This window comes from Mesoplodon densirostris, chromosome 4 (assembly GCF_025265405.1).
Source record: "Mesoplodon densirostris isolate mMesDen1 chromosome 4, mMesDen1 primary haplotype, whole genome shotgun sequence".
Taxonomy (NCBI): Eukaryota; Metazoa; Chordata; class Mammalia; order Artiodactyla; family Ziphiidae; genus Mesoplodon; species Mesoplodon densirostris.
In genome coordinates this window covers 26,746,645-26,765,884 of record NC_082664.1, presented here as the reverse complement: position 1 = coordinate 26,765,884, position 19,240 = coordinate 26,746,645, and the positions used below count along the sequence as shown (strand labels likewise).

The 19,240-nt window shown below is 40.1% G+C and overlaps 1 protein-coding gene across 1 annotated transcript in view; it reads right to left on the bottom strand.

The window, feature by feature from the left end:
- SPTLC2 (serine palmitoyltransferase long chain base subunit 2) overlaps nucleotides 1–19,240 on the bottom strand; it is a 113,537-nt gene that overhangs the window by 50,819 nt on the left and 43,478 nt on the right. The window contains exons 6-9 of the mRNA XM_060095761.1: nucleotides 19,060–19,153; nucleotides 15,040–15,145; nucleotides 13,596–13,815; nucleotides 11,170–11,296 (exon numbers count right to left, since the gene is read on the bottom strand). Of these exons, the coding sequence (XP_059951744.1) occupies nucleotides 11,170–11,296; nucleotides 13,596–13,815; nucleotides 15,040–15,145; nucleotides 19,060–19,153 (547 nt within the window). The remainder of the gene's footprint in view (nucleotides 1–11,169; nucleotides 11,297–13,595; nucleotides 13,816–15,039; nucleotides 15,146–19,059; nucleotides 19,154–19,240) is intronic.

Genomic DNA, 19,240 nt, shown 5'->3' with positions numbered 1-19,240 from the left:
AAGAAATGGTCATTCATCTTAGCCAAACAGTAACTGAACAAATCAAATCATGGAAAAAAATCTTTAAAATTAATTTTATTATGAAATAAAACTAAGGTAGTTCACCCACTTCAATCTTAAAAAAAAATAATGTGATTCACAGTAGTTTAATTAAGAGTTTAGTTTCCTTATATCATCTTACCACATCTTCTCCAATATGAGGGACATCGGCGTCGGGGCTCCTTTCCTGTCCAAGGGGAACATCCTCAAACTCCTTATTTATGTTGTGCATTAATAACAACATTCTACTAAATGAACAAGTCTACATTTGTTCAAAGGTTAGCTTCCAGCCTGCTGCCTGTGCGCATCTTAACAGCCAGCTTAAAAAAACTCTGAAACAAGACGCAAAAGGAGAGACCACTCTTGTGGCAAGAAATTTTTATTAGCACTTGGATTTGGAAGAAAGAAATGGGAGTGGAAGAAGTAATAGGACAGACCGTGCTACAAAAGCTCTTGAGGGCCTCCCTGGTGGCGCAGTGGTTGAGAGTCCGCCTGCCGATGCAGGGGATACGGGTTCGTGCCCCGGTCTGGGAGGATCCCATATGCCGCGGAGCGGCTGGGCCCGTGAGCCATGGCCGCTGAGCCTGCGCATCCGGAGCCTGTGCTCCGCAACGGGAGAGGCCACAACAGTGAGAGGCCCGCATACCGCAAAAAAAAAAAAAAAAAAAAGCTCTTTTTGAGTATTCAGGATAGATTTCTGAAGCAGAGAGGGAAGTTAAAGGGGTTACTGATCCATGGAGAGGAAAGAGGCAGGCTTTCATTTGTAGGGGCGATTACTCACAACTAAATTTAACTGTTTTTTTGAAAATTCGCAGACAAGAAATCAGAAAATTAAAAATAGATTATGAAGTGGACGGAGTTCAGGAAAGCCACATTCTACTTGAAGACAAAATATTGAGAAAACTTATCTTGTGTGAGCTCAATTTTCTCTACCTGTAAAGTGGTTATACTGCTTGCTGATTTCAGAAGGTTTTAGCCATTCGTTAAAAAGCCCTTTTTGCTAGATAATAAAGAGGCTACTTTACAGAAAGAAAATCTTTTTCTTTGATTGCTGGTAATTTACTAAAGTGATATATATTCCATAGGAAAAATCCATTTAGATAGAAAAATTAGTAAGAAACATAAAATCAATAAGATCTGAATTTGCTTCAAATAATTAGCTGGATTTAAGGAAGTTTAAGGGGGTTTTTTGGGGGTGAGGGAGGAGGAGAAGGAAGGAGGGAAACCAAGAAAAGGGGAAGCTGAACAAAAGAAGAATTTATTTGTGGCTCTGAAACCAGTCCTTTCTGGAATCTTATCCCTACCACTAGACTAAAAGCATTTTAAAAGGCAAGGATCATGTATTATTGTTCAACTTGGTACCCCTCAACAGCATATCCACCACAGGATACAGAGCAAGTGCTTGAGAAATGTTTGATAAATGAAGAATTAAATATTTCTCAACAGTGTTCTAGGCAGTAAGTTACAAGAAAGGAGGGATCTAATCTACTCTCCAGCATTAGATATACTGCTAAACTGTACTGAGGCTAAGAATTAAACTGTGTTCTCTAGAAAACTTGATTTTTACTTAGATGAATCTCTAATAGTGAAATAAACAAATTACATAAAAGCAGATACATAATAATAAAGAAAAAAGTGGAACCCAAATATTCCTAGGCTCACAAAGCATAGGGATTGGAAAAGAAGGGTACCTAGGTTCAACCAAATGAAAAGCCCGCCTGCCAAAGGTAACAAGCGGATGTCAGCACCCCCTCCCCAAAGCTGGAAATTCTCTTTATGACCACTCCCACCGCCACCCTGTCTCAAGACTGCTTTCTTTAACAGTTCTGCCCCCTCAGCATGGGGATCCTGGAATGCTTTAAAAAAAAAAAAAAAGCTTTAAAAAAAAGGATGGGCAGAGAATCTGAATAGAAATTTTTTTAAAAAGCTTCTCAGTTCTAATTAGCTTTTGACAGTTCCTGGGACTCTCAAGGTGATCATTTAACACCTCATTAACAAGTCTATTATAGGAATGAATTCAAATGAGCCAAACCGAAGTTTAATTAAACCTCGATCTGCCCAAGGTATTCTTTTTCTTCCTCCTATGCCAACAGCCACCAGAATGAGCTCTCAGTTCCCTTCAATACTAAGAAGTACAAAAAGTGCAGTTTTTTGCAAAGAAAGTTATTTCTGTCATCATATTAAAATTTATCTAGTAAAATATACATATCTAGTTTGTTCCACAATTTGGCCATTCTGTCTTAACATTCAAGTAAACAAGCAACGTACTTTAAGAACCCATCCATTTTCTAATATTTCTTGATCATGTGTGTGTTCATTCATTCACCAAATTTATCAAAAGGCTACTAGATTTCAGACACTAAGCTAGGTGCTGTGCTTGTTATTAACTACACCTTTGGACAGAAATAAAATACATCAAAACACAACTCTGGAAAATGGAAAAGTGCAATTTTAGTTCCTTTGGTCAGACATTTTGCCTTGATTCATAAATAGATCTTACAGCTAAATTTCTATTATTGGACGTGGATTAGTGACGTGTGCAGTAAAATCTAGAATTTCAAATGTCTTGTGTAATTTGTCAGAATTTCCTAGGTCTCCTTTTTTTTTCTACTCACCAGCCTGTTCTAACTCAGTATGTCTACTCAAGGTACAAACACAATTCCTAACCACTGTTATCTTAGGTAAGACAGCTCTTAGGTGGTTCCTAGGCAAGACGGCTCTCAGTATCTACCCATCACTCTAGTCACATGGCCCTCTCTTCTTTGAGAAAAGGATAGGAATTGGAGGAGAAATGTGGAAAAGACTGGGAGAAAGAAGAAAAAGAGTGCTTACAAAGTAGGGTAGGGAAAGGATCTCAACTGTCCCTGCATGCTGCAGCTTTTCTGAAGGCTCTACACTCTGATCACCAAAGAATAACAAGTCTTCCCACAAAAAAGATGAAAACATTTATCAATAATCAACCACAGACTATTTGTGTGTATGTTTAAGGCTTACTTTCAAACTTATCTTAGGCAGGATTTACTTTCATGTAAGTTATTAATGTACTCTGGAGTCTAAAACAAAAAAAGTTTTAAATATAAAAGTAACATATTCGGGCTTCCCTGGTGGTGCAGTGGTTGAGAGTCCGCCTGCCGATGCAGGGGACGCGGGTTCGTGTCCCGGTCCGGGAAGATCCCACATGCCGCAGAGTGGCTGGGCCCGTGAGCCATGGCCGCTGAGCCTGCACGTCCGGAGCCTGTGCTCCGCAAAGGGAGAGGCCACAACAGTGAGAGGCCCGCGTACCGCAAAAAAAAAAAAAAAAAAAGTAACATATTCAATCTGGTAAAATAAAATTCTAACAGTACAGAAAATTATTTTTTTAAAAAAAAAGAAATTTCCCTCCTCCACCCAGCCACCTCCATTCCCACTCCCAGCAAGAAGTTCCAGGCTCTGTTTCTGGCTCTCTTCGTGGCTAGAGCCAAAATGCTGAATAATAAACTTACACCTCTGCTGCCTCTTCCGTCAGCCCTGGATGGTGCTTAGATAAGGCATCTGTACTCCTACTTCCCATGTTTCCTCCACTAATCACCACCACTTTTTGTAATATTACTATTTTAAAATTCTTCTAGTGGCTAGTTATCTTTATAAATTTAAAGGCTATTTCTTTCTTTTTTCTTTTTTTTGGCTGCGCTGTGTGGCTTACAGAATCTTAGTTCCCCGACCAGGGACTGAACCCAGGTCACAGAAGTGAAAGCGCTGAGTCCTAACCACTGGACTGCCAGGGAGTGCCCTAAAGACTATTTTGTAATTTCAAAATGTGTTGTTTATAAACTTAAGACAGTATCTACTGACTCTGAAGAGAAAAAATAAAGTATGAATACTAATAAGGTACACAGGACTCAAACTTAATTCATTCAGGACAAAACCAAAAATTATTAGACATGCTGAATGTGGCAATAATAAACTTCATATACTCATTGGAATTATGCTATTATTAGCCAATTAGCGACATGTTAAAGAGAAAATAATCAAAATTCAGTAACATAAAATACTTAAAGATATACAGTCAAAATTACAATAAAGGGGGGGCAATAGAGGGGTGAGGGGTGGGAGGCACAAACTATTGGGTGTAAGATAGGCTCAAGAATGTAGGGTACAACACAGGGAATATAGCCAACATTTAGTAATAACTGTAAATGGAAAGTAACCTTTAAAAATTGTTTAAAAAATTAAAGATTTTTTAAATTAAAAAGAATCTTATTTACATTTAAAAAATTGCAATGAAAAGGCTTAGAGAATTGCAATGAAAAGGCTTAGAGATTTCATTATATATTTAGTATTTTAGGACTGGGACAACAATTGTAACATCTATTATGTAAGTCTATTGATTGACTTACACACTTTGAAGAAAACATTGTGTTCAAACATTAAGCACTGGCTCTGTGAGACAAAATTATAAATGTGAGATATAAAGTTGTGAAACATGGCTTTTGGAAGGAAAAAATGAATCAGCACAAAGGTGTCATAAAAGACAGCATTTCAGTTTGTTGTGAAGAATGAACAGAATTTTGATGACAGGAGGATGAGCATTCTGTCAGAGGCACCAAATTGGTTTAAATGAGGGTACAGGAAAAGATGGTTAAGCTAAAATCAAACTATAGAGGATCTCAAACATCATGTAAAGAATTGAACTTTATTCTGTAGGCAACTAGGAGTTACTAAAGACTGTTATTCTATATTTCGGCATCTTTAGGCAGACAACAACAGAAGCTGTATGTTAGGAAGATTAATAAGTGGTACAGGAAAGACTGGAGCAAGGAAAAGGCAGTTATGAGTGGTGCAGCTGTTTAAGGAACAGGGAGTCAGGGCCTGAAATAGTCACATGGCAGTGGGAATAAGCAGAAGTGACAGGCAGAATCAACAGATTTTGACTTAGACATGGGGAAACATGGCTACAATTTCAGGCCTACATAACCTGAAGACAGTTATATATTTAGTTGAGAAGATGAAGAGAGGATACAGTGAGAAAAAGCAGCATAACTTCTGTGCTGTTCCTGTTAAACATACGTAGGCTGAATCTTAATCACGAGGAAACACTAGATGAACCCAAATTGAGGGATATTCTGTATAATAACTGGCCTGTAATTGTTAAAAGTGTCAACATCATGGAAGTCAAAGAAAGACCGAGGAACTGTGACTGAAGAAGAGTAAAGAGACGTGACAACTAAGTACAAAAGGTGACTCTAAACCACATCCACAGCCTCAGGATGCTGGTCTGAGGAAGAGACAGTAATAATGTATCATTATCAGTTACTGAAATAATTAATAACATGTTCATGTTAGTTAATTAAGTAACATATTAGTGTAAATTTCTTGCTGTGGTTGGTTGTACTATGGTTCTGTAGGAAAATGCCTTTGTAGGAAGTACACACTAAAGCATTTGGGATGATGGGGCTTCAGATCAGCAACTAACTCTCAACTGGTTCAGAAGAAAAGTTTTTTGGGGGCTGTACTTCCAACTTTTATGTAAGCTTGTGATTGTTTTACAGATAAGAAAAAGATTATTTAAAACCATTATGATGAGGGGACTTGCCTGGTGGTCCAGTGGTAAAGAATCCACCTTCCAATGCAGGGGATGTGGGTTCGATACCTGGTTGGGGAACTAAGATCCCACATGCCTCGGGTCAACTATGCCCGCATGCCACAACTAGGGAGTGTGCTCGGCACAAACTACAGAGCCCATGTGCTCTGGAGCTCACGTGCCACAACTAGAGAGAAGCCCATGTGCCGCAACGAAGAGCCCACGAGCTGCAGTGAAAGATCCTGCATGCCACAACTAAGACCCGACACAGCCAAAAATATAAATAAATAAGTAAATAAAATAAATATTAAAAAAATTACGATGAGAAACATCAACTCTGCCATATGACTACAGGTCTACTTCACAGAATTTAGGGACAAACATTTTAAATTATTGTGACTTTTTTTTCATAATTTTTAGTTCTCTTCCCCAGCCCCCAGTTCCTTAAAGCCAATAGGGAAAAGCAAGAACACCAAGGAAGATTAGAATGCTCCTGTTTTTCCCTACAATGTCCATTTGTTTCCAGAAGTTGCAGGAAGTTTCAAAAAATGAAATAATATATACATTTAAAAATAAAAGACATAGGAGAGATGATCGTTGTACAGCAACAAGAGATGTGCACTACATATCCACAAGGGTCCATATTGGGCCAAGAAAGAAGAAAAGAAATACTTTTGCAGACATAATATATGAGCTCCTTAAGTTCCTAAATCAGTCTCAAAAATGAAATTGTGCCTCAAATTTATGATCATATATAAAATGCTAACAGCTCCAATAACAGAGTAGCTTAGAGAAGATATATAAATTCATGATCTTAAAACACACACACACACACACACACACACACACATCTTTCACACACTGTATGTTCAGAAAAGTGAATCTGAATCTCAAAGGGGTATGGGTGTGGTAATGAGATTAGAACCCATAGATGGTAGTGAAACTGGCCCAGGGAAAAAAGCAAACCAAAAAATACTGTGCTGTTCAAGATGGCGGACTAGAAGGACGTGTGCTCACTCCCTCTTGCGAGAGCACAGGAATCACAACTAACTGCTGAACAATCGCTGACAGGAAGACACTAGAACTCAACAAAAAAGATACCCCACATCCAAAGACAAAGGAGAAGCCACAATGAGACAGAAGGAGGGACATAATCATAATAAAATCAAATCCTATAACTGCTGGGTTGGTAACTCACAAACTGGAAAACACTTATACCACAGAAGTCCACCCACTGGAGTGAAGGTTCTGAGCTCCACATCAGGCTTCCCAACCTGGGGTCCGGCAACAGAAGGAGGAATTCCTAGAGAATCAGATTCTGAAGGCTAGAGGGATCTGACTGCAGCACGTCAACAGGACTGGGGGAAACAGAGACTCCACTCTTGGAGGGCACACACAAAGTAGTGTGTGCATCCGGACCCAGGGGAAGGAGCAGTGACCCCATAGGAGACTGGACCAGACCTACCTGCTACTGTTGGAGTGTCTCCTGCAGAGGCGGGGGGTGGCTGTGGCTCACCACGGGGACAAGGACACTGGCAGCAGAAGTTTGGGGAAGTACTCCTTGGCGTGAGCCCTCCTAGAGTCTGCCATCAGCCCCACCAAAGAGCTGGGTAGGTTCCAGTGCTGGGTCGCCTCAGGCCAAACAACCAACAGGGAGGGAATGCAGAGCCACCCGTCAACAGACAAGCGGATTAAAGCTTTACTGAGCTCTGCCCACCAGAGCAACACCCAGCTCTACCCACCACCAGTCCCTCCCATCAGGAAACTTGCACAAGCCTCTTAGATAGCCTCATCCACCAAAGGGCAGACAGTAGAAGCAAGTAGAACTACAATTCTGCAGCCCATGGAACCAAAACCACATTCACAGAAAGACAGACAAAATGAAAAGGCAGAGGACTGTGTACCAGATGAAGGAACAAGATAAAACCCCAGAAAAACAACTAAATGAAGTGGAGATAGGCAACCTTCCAGAAAAAGAATTCAGAATAATGATAGTGAAGATGATCCAGGACCTCGGAAAAAGAATGGAGGCAAAGATCGAGAAGATGCAAGAAATGTTTAACAAAGACCTAGAAGAATTAAAGAACAAATACATAGAAGAATTAAAGGACAAACAAACAGAGATGAACAATACAATAACTGAAATGAAAATTACACTAGAAGGAATCAATAGCAGAATAACTGAGGCAGAAGAACAGATAAGTGACCTGGAAGACAGAATGGTGGAATTCACTGCCATGGAACAGAATAAAGAAAAAAGAATGAGGGCTTCCCTGGTGGTGCAGTGGTTGAGAGTCCGCCTGCCAATGCAGGGGACACAGGTTCGTACCCCGGTCCAGGAAGATCCCACATGCCACAGAGTGGCTGGGCCCGTGAGCCATAGCCACTGAGCCTGAGCGTCCGGAGCCTTTGCTCCGCAATGGGAGAGGCCACAACAGTGAGAGGCCCGCGTACCGCAAAAAAAAAAAAAAAGAATGAAAAGAATGAAGACAGCATAAGAGACCTCTGGGACAACATTAAAGGCAACAACATTCGCATTATAGGGGTTTTAGGAGGAGAAAGAGAGAGAAAGGACCCGAGAATATATCTGAAGAGATTATAGTCAAAAGCTTCCCTAACATGGGAAAGGAAATAGCCACCCAAGTCCAAGAAGCACAGAGAGTCCCAGGCAGAATAAACCCAAGGAGAAACATGCCGAGACACACAGTAATCAATTTGACAAAAATTAAAGACAAAGAAAAATTACTGAAAGCAACAAGGGTAAAATGACAAATAACATACAAGGGAGCTCCCATAAGGTTAACAGCTGATTTCTCAGCAGAAACTCTACAAGCCAGAAGGGAGTGACATAATATATTTAAAGTGATGAAAGGGAAGAACCTACAACCAAGATTACTTTACCCAGCAAGTATCTCATTCAGATTCAACAGAGAAATCAAAAGCTTTACAGACAAGCAAAAGCTAAGAGAATTCAGGGCTTCTCTGGTGGCGCAGTGGTTAAGAGTCCGCCTGCCGATGCAGGGGACACAGGTTTGTGCCCCGGTCCAGGAAGATCCCACATGCCACAGAGTGGCTGGGCCAGTGAGCCGTGGCTGCTGAGCCTGTGCGTCCGGAGCCTGTGCTCCGCAACGGGAGAGGCTGCAACAGTGAGAGACCCACGTACCACAAAAAAAGAAAAAAAAAATGATGTCACAAAAATAAGCATTGCTTTAACCCACTCAAATCTAAAAGAAATCAGGCCAAATTTAAATAGGATCAGGTAGCAGGCTTTATGAGAAATGGTTAGATTTTTATTATCCTCTATTCTGGGAGAGAAACAACATAACCAGCAGAAGTCTGTCACACTAATTAAAAGTTTTAGGGACTAACTTTAAAATATATTATTTAAAGGCTGGTAGTGGCAAGTTTTAAAAATGGTCACAAATTCTTTGACCTGCCTCCCATTTGCGGTGGAGTCTGATTCCCTATGCCCTGCAATCTGGGCTGGCCTTGGTGACTTGCTTGTTAACAACAGATCACAGAAGGTCATGGGGTTTCAGCAGGTTCTTTGGGAATGCTTGCTCTCTGCAGGGTCCTATCTGGATACCTGGTCACCATGCTGTGAGGAGCCCACGCCACATGGAAAGGACACGTGAAGGTGCTCTGGTCAACAGCCTCAGCTGAGCCCAGCCTTCAAGTCACTCCAGCCCAGGTGATGTGTAAGTGAAGAAGCCTCCAAGATGATCCCAGCCCCCAGCCATCAGAGTCTTCCCCAGCTGCCTGGGTCTTCCAAGTTCAAGCCCCAGACATTGTGGAGCAAAGACAAGCTATCCCTGCTGTGCCCTGACCGAATTCCTGACCTGCAGAATCTGTGAGCATAATAAGATGGCTGTTGTTTCACACCACTAAGCTTAGGGGGTGGTTAGAGAGGCAATAGATAAACTGGAAAGTGAGTGCTAACCCAAAGTCTATATCTAATTACCATATTTCATTTTCTGTCTGCCCGTAGAGCCTGGATTTCATTATTTAGCACAGATAAGTCATTTATCCAGAGGTCACGCATCACATAGATCCATGCTCTAGGACAGGGCAAAGAAATTACCTAAGGTAACTTTGAGAGCTGTTACCATTCGTTTTTCAGTCACCTAAATCTGTGTGCTGCATCAACAAGGCTGATGCACCTATGTCAAATAACTAGCTAAGTGCTAGCTATGTACATATATATACATATCTGAGCATAGATACACATACATTTACATATATGAGCATATATGTACACTCAGGTCAAAGCATACTATTTCTAGTAATACCTTATATGAGAGAGAGAAGATAACATTGTAGCTTTGTTAGCAGGGAGCTTCTCACAAGGCTCCACGTGGTGTTCACGACATTAATGAATTATATTCTTCCCCAGGGAATCAATTTATGAAACTGAAAATGATCAACACTTCCAAGAGATAGCAAGGATGCATGTACCACCGATCAGAAAAAATATTAAGGGAAAATTCTGATTTAAGAAAACAGGCTTAAATCAATGAAAATGAGACATACTACTTTTTTCTTGTTTTTCAATGCAAACCAGATCAATCTTACCACTAAATATTATACAGCTGAAGACCAGAGCGCTCAAGGCTGATAACGTGAAATATTTCACTAGAGCAAACGTGATTTTAGAAGCATTAAAAAAGCAAATGTATGTCTCATACTCACAATGGAGATGCTTCTCAAAGTGAAAAAACAAAACAAAAAAACCCAATTGCTCCCCCCTTATTATAACTTTTCTGTAGTCAACACTGCCCTCTAGTGATATAAAAGCCAAAGATCAGAAAGCGAACATCACTGTTGGTTCAGTTGAGTATGTTTCAGTCAGAGAATCTAGTTTGGACTACAAATCCCACCAAAGACAGAATAAATAGATTCAGGATGACCTTTATTATATACTGTATGTTAAATGAGAAACTCTTTTAAAAGGCATTAAATCAAGGACACTAATTCATGGAAACAGCAGCTTTTAAATACTATGGGAACAAAACATCACTGCACAGTGAATTACATCTTCATATAAAATTATGCCATTCAAGGGCCTCCCTGGTGGTGCAGTGGTTGAGAGTCCGCCTGCTGATGCAGGGGATACGGGTTCGTGCCCCGGTCCGGGAGGATCCCATATGCCGCGGAGCGGCTGGGCCCGTGAGCCATGGCCGCTGAGCCTGCGCATCCGGAGCCTGTACTCCGCAACGGGAGAGGCCACAACAGTGAGAGGCCCGCATACCGCAAAAAAAAAAAAATTATGCCATTCAAGAAAGACCCTGAAGACTTATAACCTAAGATATGAGAATATGTAGGATAGTGAGACTAAAGCCTCACCATCTGTAGACAAGAAAATTCAACAGGAAACGAGCCAGGCTAGTTCTCATGGTGTGTATAAACACACTGAAAAGTGTCCCTAGAAACCAAGACCTCACATACCTGCCAGCTCTGCCTATTAGTATACTTGACTCCTCCTTTTAGGAAAAAAGCTCAAGAAAAAGAGTACTTTTGGTTGCTAAGTATTTATTGAGCCCAGGAAATTTTCCAAGAAAAGAAAGACTTACCAAGGGTGGTGCCATCCTGCCCCATGATGCACTTCATGGAAGTGATGATCTGCTCCACGACAGGTGGTGACAGTGATGTGGCGTACACTGCACTATGAGAGTGTGTCCGCAGATAGTCGATCAGCTCCTGGGGAGTTCACAGAAGCAAGTCATTAGAGGCAGTGCGTGGATTCACTGGCAATGTCACTGCCTTCCTCACAGGTGACAGAAGCCTCCTCCCTTCAATAGCACTGGAATAGGGACATCTATCTGAGACACGAGATCAACCAATACGGTCAAAGCACACTGTCAGCAACAACTGGGTCAGACACATGGCAACATCCTTAGGCTTTGTTTTGTTTTGTTTTTTTGGCTGGGCTGCGCAGCTGGTGGGATCTTAGTTCCCAGACCAGGGATTGAACCTGCGCCCTCAGCAGTGAAAGCGAGGAGTCCTGACCACGGGACCACCAGGGAATTCTCTGTTTCATTTTTTAAACATGCCACAACATGAAAGGAAGAAGAACTAGGTTTAAAGAAGACCTCTAAACTTAGAGAACATATCATTGAATGTTATAAACAGCTCTGCAATACTAAATTAAACAAGAAAGCATTTGGATTGTTGTCTAGATACAACTTACTTCTAAGTATTACAGAGAATACCATTTGCATCTTACCCCATGCCTGCAAAGCCCATCCTTACATTCCCAAATAAGTGACAGGTCTCTAATATCAATTTTAAAGACACTAAATGTCCTCTCCAGATAAACAGAGATTTATAAAATGATATAAATGTGGCAAAAGTTAAACAGAAATTCATTGGGTCTTTCATGAGGACACTAAAGCCATCTCACTGAATAAAAAAAAAACAACTTGTCTGTCAGTCACAAAAATTTCAAAACAATCAGTTGTATATCTCTATTCTCTGATACCTTTTAACTTCACTAAGTCTTTATATAAAATGTGCACACAAAGAAGCTTATGTTCCAGAACCAAAACAGGAGACACAAAATGCAGCCAGAAAACAGTGCAGATACTAAAAATTGTACAAAACCAAAAAAAAAAAAAAATACACTGTACCTCAATGATCTCCCAGAGTATTATTTTTCTATCCTTTTGTTTAGTAACAAATCTTACCAAAAATCAATCAATTCTCAAAAGTGAGCCTGGTCCTTTTAAAAATTGAAGTAAATGTCTATTGAACTTGACTAAAACCACTGATAATGGGGTTTCTCTAAAAGACAATGAATTATTAAGAGAAAGGCCATGCTTTAAGACTCCCAGCATCAAATTTTAAAGAGGAATTTTAAAGAGGAATTTAAGGACATTTAAGCACCTACCATGTACTATGTACAAATACTTGACATACATTGTTTTTTTTCCTAATACTGGAGAGTTTTTTAAAATAACAGTTTTATTGATATACAATTCACATACCATAGTATTCACTTTTTCAAACTGTATAATTCAGTGGCTTTCAGTATATTCACAGAGCTGTGCAACTTTCACACTATCTAATTTTAGAACATTTTCATTACCTCAAAAAGAAACCTCATACCCATTAGCAGTCACTTTCCACTTCCCCCATCTCCTGAGCCCCTGGCAACCACTAATCTATTTCTGTCTCTATGATTTGCCTATTCTGGATATAACATATTAAAAAAATACTTTAGCCTTTTGAGACTGACTTCTCTAATTTAACATAAGGCTTTCAAGGTTATTTCTACGTTATAGCATGGACATATATTATTTTTTAAACCCTAACTACAATCTTATAAGCCAGGCACATTTATCTCTGTTTTCCTGATAAGGAAATCGAAAGGTTAAATACTTTGCCCAAGGTCTCATGAAGTTTGGGAAATACTCAAACCTAGGGCTCTGTCTCCACGGTTGAACCATTTCCACCATGCTACAGATTCTCAAATACCCCAAAGTTCATTATGTAATTTTTGAATTGGAAAATACAATGCCTTGTTAGTACACCAGAGCTAGCAAAGTCATCTTTTTTCTTCCTGTCTTGCTGCTCACCCAAGATGCATCTGAATCCAAGGGCAGGGGAAGAAACTGGTCTTCTATCCCCCACCGGTTCCCATGACATCCCCACTACGTTTGACACAGTGAGCACAACTCAAACCCAATAGAAGACCATGGCAAACAGGCAGCACCACTGTGTGTTCTTTCATACAAGAGGGTATTCTGTACTCAGACCAGGATGTAGTTTAGAACGAATAAGAAAACAACAAACAATGAACAGAACCAGCTTATCAGAGTCACTCACCAGGCAGCTGAAGTGTGAAGTGTGCTGGCATTATACGCCTAAATCACAAACAAATTTAGGATCTCCACATCCAAGTTTGGGACTCTATCTGATAAATGTGAGTAACCAAATCGAAATCTAGTAGCCAGTACCTTTATGAACCTTAACTGCTTGATTCTCAGGGCCCATTTACCTTCTTGCCTCCGATGTATCCTCCAGAAGCACCGAAGCTCTTTGTGAATGTTCCCATCATAATGTCCACATCCTCAGGATCCAGGCCAAAGTAATCCACCACACCTCGTCCTGTAGGGCCCAGAGCCCCAATGCTGTGAGCTTCATCTAGATACAAGTATGCCTTGTATTTCTTCTTAAGGGCAATCACTTCAGGAAGGCGAACAATAGATCCCTCCATGCTGGCAAAACAGGGTAAAAAATACACACACTGAGACTTAACTCTTAAAAATTAGGAGTTGGACACTTTATTATTATTAATTTTTTAAGTTTACTGCCTTTTTAAATGGTCTGACAACTCTGCCTGTGGTTTTTTTTTTTTTTTTTTTTTAGCAGTTTTAACAATTCTTTATTTCCTTGGGTTCATACTAACTCAGGTGAACTTCCAGACAACTTTAGAATAAAAAAATTTTCCCCATATATATTACACTTGTGGTCCATAATCTTCTCATTCAGTCTCAACAATACCATTGGAACCAGGTTGCAATCTATATTATTAGTCTTCTACATAAAACATGTAACAGTTCTTAACTTACTTTTCCAGTATATTTTATAAGGCAGTTCTGTTATTAACTCACTACTCCCTTCCAGCACTTATTAAGTCTTTGTTCATTAATAGACTGCAATGGTTTTTTATCCCCCAAAGGAAAAAGAAAGGATTAATATTTATTGAACATCAACAAGGTGCCGAGTTCATTACACTAGTTTTCCATATTCAGAGTTACAACAACATTTGGGAACAAGAAAAAATAAGATTACCCTCCGAAGGCTAAACTACAAAGCAGCACATGGTGAAGGAAATTAGCCAGCCTTAAAAGAAGCATGCCTGTGGTTTTAAACTGGCAAAGATAGACAATGCCATGGCTAGGCAGATATCTAAAGGAAAGGAGACTGGATCTTTTAAAACAAACAACAGAATACAAGTGATCTTAATTCACCACAGAGGGATAGAGGTCACAGTAGATTCTTCTAAAGTTTGTAATTATAGGCAACATTAGACTTTGCATCACATTGCATGTGTAATTAAAATTACATGAAAAGAATAAAAACCATTAGGAGATGAGAGAATAAATGCAAGGGCTGCAAATAGGTAAGCAAAATAAAATATTTCTTAAAATTAAATAGTGTGTAATTTGTTTTGACATATCAGGAAACATATTCCAATTCTTGCCCCTATATATATAAACCCCCTCTACAAACAGTGGAAAAATAAAGGAGCCAAATAGAAAGGAGATCTGGAGGTCATACAGCATGATAGAAAGAATAAAGAAGAGCCAGGTATTTTAAGAAGTCAGAAACCCTGTCTCCTTAGTTTCCAGCGGGGTCTAGATTAGTGTCCCCTTCAGCTTAAAACTTCTATGACTCCATGGGGCAAATCAGACATAAGAATAATAAAGCAGGATTACCTATATATTCCCTCCACAAGGATTAGAATTTTCTTCCAGGGCCTTCGTGTCCGAGGTTGACCATAAACAATGGCATCTTTCAACAACTTCTCTAGGCTTTGCATATCTATGGCACACAAAAAATAATTTCAGCACAAAGTATCTTCCTCATTGCTAACTTTATTCCTAAAGTGCAAATATACACTTCTTATTCAGGAAGTGTGTCTCAGATAGCAAAGGACATTAACATAATTAGAACTGGGCAGAAAAAGATAGGGCTAAATGGGTAAGCTACTGCTGGTTTGAATTAAAATCTCATCTAGAATGTAACAAGTGTTCCAAACCACAGAAACTCGACTAAATGAGTGTGGCACAGTTGATTCAGTTGGTTAGCATGCTTATGAAATGACCAGTGTTGCATGTGAAATACCTTGCCATTCAGTTAGCTTTTTTTTTTAATCTTTATTGGAGTATAATTTCTTTACAAGGGTGTGTTAGTTTCTGCTTTATAACAAAGTGAATCAGTTATACATATACATATATCCCCATATCTCCTCCCTCTTGCATCTCCCTCCCTCCCACCCTCCCTATCCCACCCCTCTAGGTGGTCACAAACTACCGAGCTCATCTCCCTGTGCTATGCGGCTGCTTCCCACTAGCTATCTATTTTACATTTGGTAGTGTATATATGTCCATGCCACTCTCTCGCTTTGTCACAGCTTACCCTTCCCCCTCCCCATATCCTCAAGTCCATTCTCTAGTAGGTCTGTGTCTTTATTCCTGTCTTACCCCTAGGTTCTTCATAACATCAGTTAGTTTTTTTTGTATTTATAGAATCAACTGTATCTTTAATCCTAGTGAGTCATTCAGAAGTAAATGCATAAAAAAGGCTGAGCAAGAAAGTGTGAATGAACTACTAGAAATACATACACCTCCTAAGAAGCAAAATATGGGAGAAAAACTTCAAAGTGTACAGCCCATTTCCTTTCACCTAGGATATGTTCAATAAAAGCCTGCTAAATAGCTTTATCTTGGTAGTGGGTTGAATACACACCAGTCTGGGCAAGCATGAATCTATGTGTTAGCAAGCTTGGCCATCAGTTGAGATTGTTCCATGTCTGACTTGACCAGTTGCCTGTCCACAACCAAGTTCTTCTGGCTCTGTTGGTCATTAAGGTGGTTAACAGGCCCAGGAACACTTGGCTAGTACTACCATTAATGAGGAGCCTAATTTTCCTGTTAAAGACGAATGCTTTGAAGACCACTGCTACCACCGCTACAGACAGCATACTTAAAACACCTGCCCTGGGGCTTCCCTGGTGGCGCAGTGGTTGAGAATCTGCCTGCCAATGCAGGGGACACGGGTTCAGAGCCCTGGTCTGGGAGGATCCCACATGCCGCAGAGCAACTAGGCCCGTGAGCCACAACTACTGAGCCTGCGCGTCTGGAGCCTGTGCTCCGCAACAAGAGAGGCCGCGACAGTGAGAGGCCCGCGCACCGCGATGAAGAGTGGCCCCCACTTGCTACAACTAGAGAAAGCCCTCGCATAGAAACGAAGACCCAACACAGCAAAAAAAAAAAAAAAAAAAAAATCTGCCCTGAAACAATGCCCCTACGAACACCCCGCCCAAAATCTATGCAACATTAAGTCTAGGGTGTGGTTACCAGGGGTGGGAGGCATCCCATCATAAATCTGATTTTATATTCTTTACTGTTCATCACTGAAGGAAGGGGTTACAAACTTACATGAATTTGCTCTCTTCATACAAGAAGAGAGCAAATGGGTAGAAAAGAGAAATAAGATAATAAAAACACACACTACAAACGCAAAATGGCCAAAAGCTGTGACTGTGTTTACACCTTTGGTTATTCATAACAAAACAATCTATCTGCTATCTAAGCTAGAGATAGGAGATGCTCCCACAAAATAAAAAGTCTCATCTGAAGCCACTAGTCTTTCTGCAGAGGGCGACGTGTGGCAAACAGCAGGAGACAAGTAAAAATGGACTCATTGTTTCAGTTTCCTCTGTTTATATACAGAAGGGAAGGGAAAAATAAACACTGATTCAAAATTTTAGATGAAAGGAAATATCTATGGAATGCTTGACCATATTATCTACTCAGGAAAAAAAAATTCAATACCTCTTTCATAGTATACTCTCCAAATCCCATGTAAGTTAAAGATTTAGATAAAAATGGGGAAGGCCATTAAACAAAATCCAAACAAAAGTCTTAAGACAATAAATGTGACAACATAAACATTTTAATAAGTCTGCACAGCAAGACACTAAAAACAAAGTTAAAAATAAAAAATATTGCAACATAAAGGGCTCTTATAATCAGTAAAAAGAGAAACAGTTTGGGGCTTCCCTGGTGGCACAGTGGTTGAGAGTCCACCTACCGATGCAGGGGATACGGGTTCGTGCCCCGGTCCAGGAGGATCCCACATGCTGCGGAGCGGCTGGGCCCATGAGCCATGGCCACTGAGCCTGCACATCCGGAGCCTGTGCTCCGCAACGGGAGAGGCCACAACAGTGAGAGGCCCGCGTACCGCAAAAAAAAATAAAATAAAATAAAAAAAAAAAAGTTGCTCAACACTTAATAATCAAAGCAATAAAAATTAATGTTATTGGACTTATTAGATTAGAAAAGATTTTAAATGATGCATAATGGCTTATGTTGGCCTGTGAGTAGAAATAGTCACTGTTTTTGAGTTGAGTTGTTGTGTAAAAATTTGTACCATATTTGGAGGCAATCTGGAAAAGCATAGCAAATTTATACCATTTTAACCATGCATTCTAAAGACTGCTGGGAATTTATCCTAAGGTACTAATCAGACCAGTGAGCAAAAATGTGAATGTTAAGTAGTACTGTTTCTAGCAGAAAAATTCAGAAACAACCTGGATGTTCAAACTGAGGGATGGACTGAATGAGGGCACTGCCTGCCACCCTGGCATTACAGAGGAGGACAGTCACACGTACTGCCAAACTTCCCGATGTGTTGCAAGAAAACAGCAAGTCACACAACAGTGTTTAATAAATCCCATTTACATAAAACAAAATACTGTATATATCTTTCTCACTGTAAGATATTTTAGACAAAAGGAAGAAAGTTATTACTATCCATAAACCTTCCATCCAGAGGCACAGGCCTAACATCTGAGCGTATATTCTTTTAGACTTTTGCCTATACATGTACACAGTTTGGTAAATGATGATATTGAACAGTTTGGTAATCTTTCCTCTCCACATGAGGGTTTTAACTTGGAAAGTTATGCATTTTTATTGTGATTATTTTAATAATGCACAAAGATATTTCCATTTAGGGAGAAAGGTCTGGCTTAGTGCCACTCTTCTCCCTGCTTATACAGCACCTGTTCATATCTGCATTTCAGTATTCGTCTGTTGTATTCTAACTACTGGTTTCTCTATTGTCTCTTTAGCAACCAGTCAGAGATCCTTGAGATCAGGGAGCTTGCTTTATTCACCTTAATACCCCTAATGTTATGGTAAGACATACCACAGGCATCTAGCAAATGCATACTAAACAAGTGACTTGTAAACAAGGAAGATGAAAAAGTTCAAAGTAAAAAAAAAAAAGAACAATGTTTTTACTTTGTACCAAAAGGCTTCCTTTAGCCTTTATTTATTTATTTATTTATTTATTTATTTATTTTTGCGTTACGCGGGCCTCTCTCTGTTGTGGCCTCTCCCGTTGCGGAGCACAGGCTCCGGACACGCAGGCTCAGCAGCCATGGCTCACGGGTCCAGCCACTTCGCGGCCTGTGGGATCTTCCTGGATCAGGGCACGAACCCGTGGTCCCCTGCATCAGCAGGCGGACTCTCTACCACTGCGCCACAAGGGAAGCCCTAGCCTTTATTTTTATTCCAACTTTTAAAAGACTGGACCAGAAAGACATTTTAAATGTTGCTACTTCGGTTTCACTTATATTTCCTATTAATGTAATTAATGTTACCACTGCCACTAACCCAAAGAATATTACACACTAAAGCCAGCAGTAAATTCCATAACGAACTCACTGTTGTGTTTGAAGACTCGAATGGTTGCTCCCGAGAGTCTGGCTCCTAGAACCAGTGATGCATGGTTCAGTTCATCACTCAGAATCAGGCAACCCTGCAAAACCACAAGCACAGGAAGGTAAGAAGCTAGGGGGAAAGGTTTAGTTAGACAAACTACAAAATGCTAAAATCATTAATAATT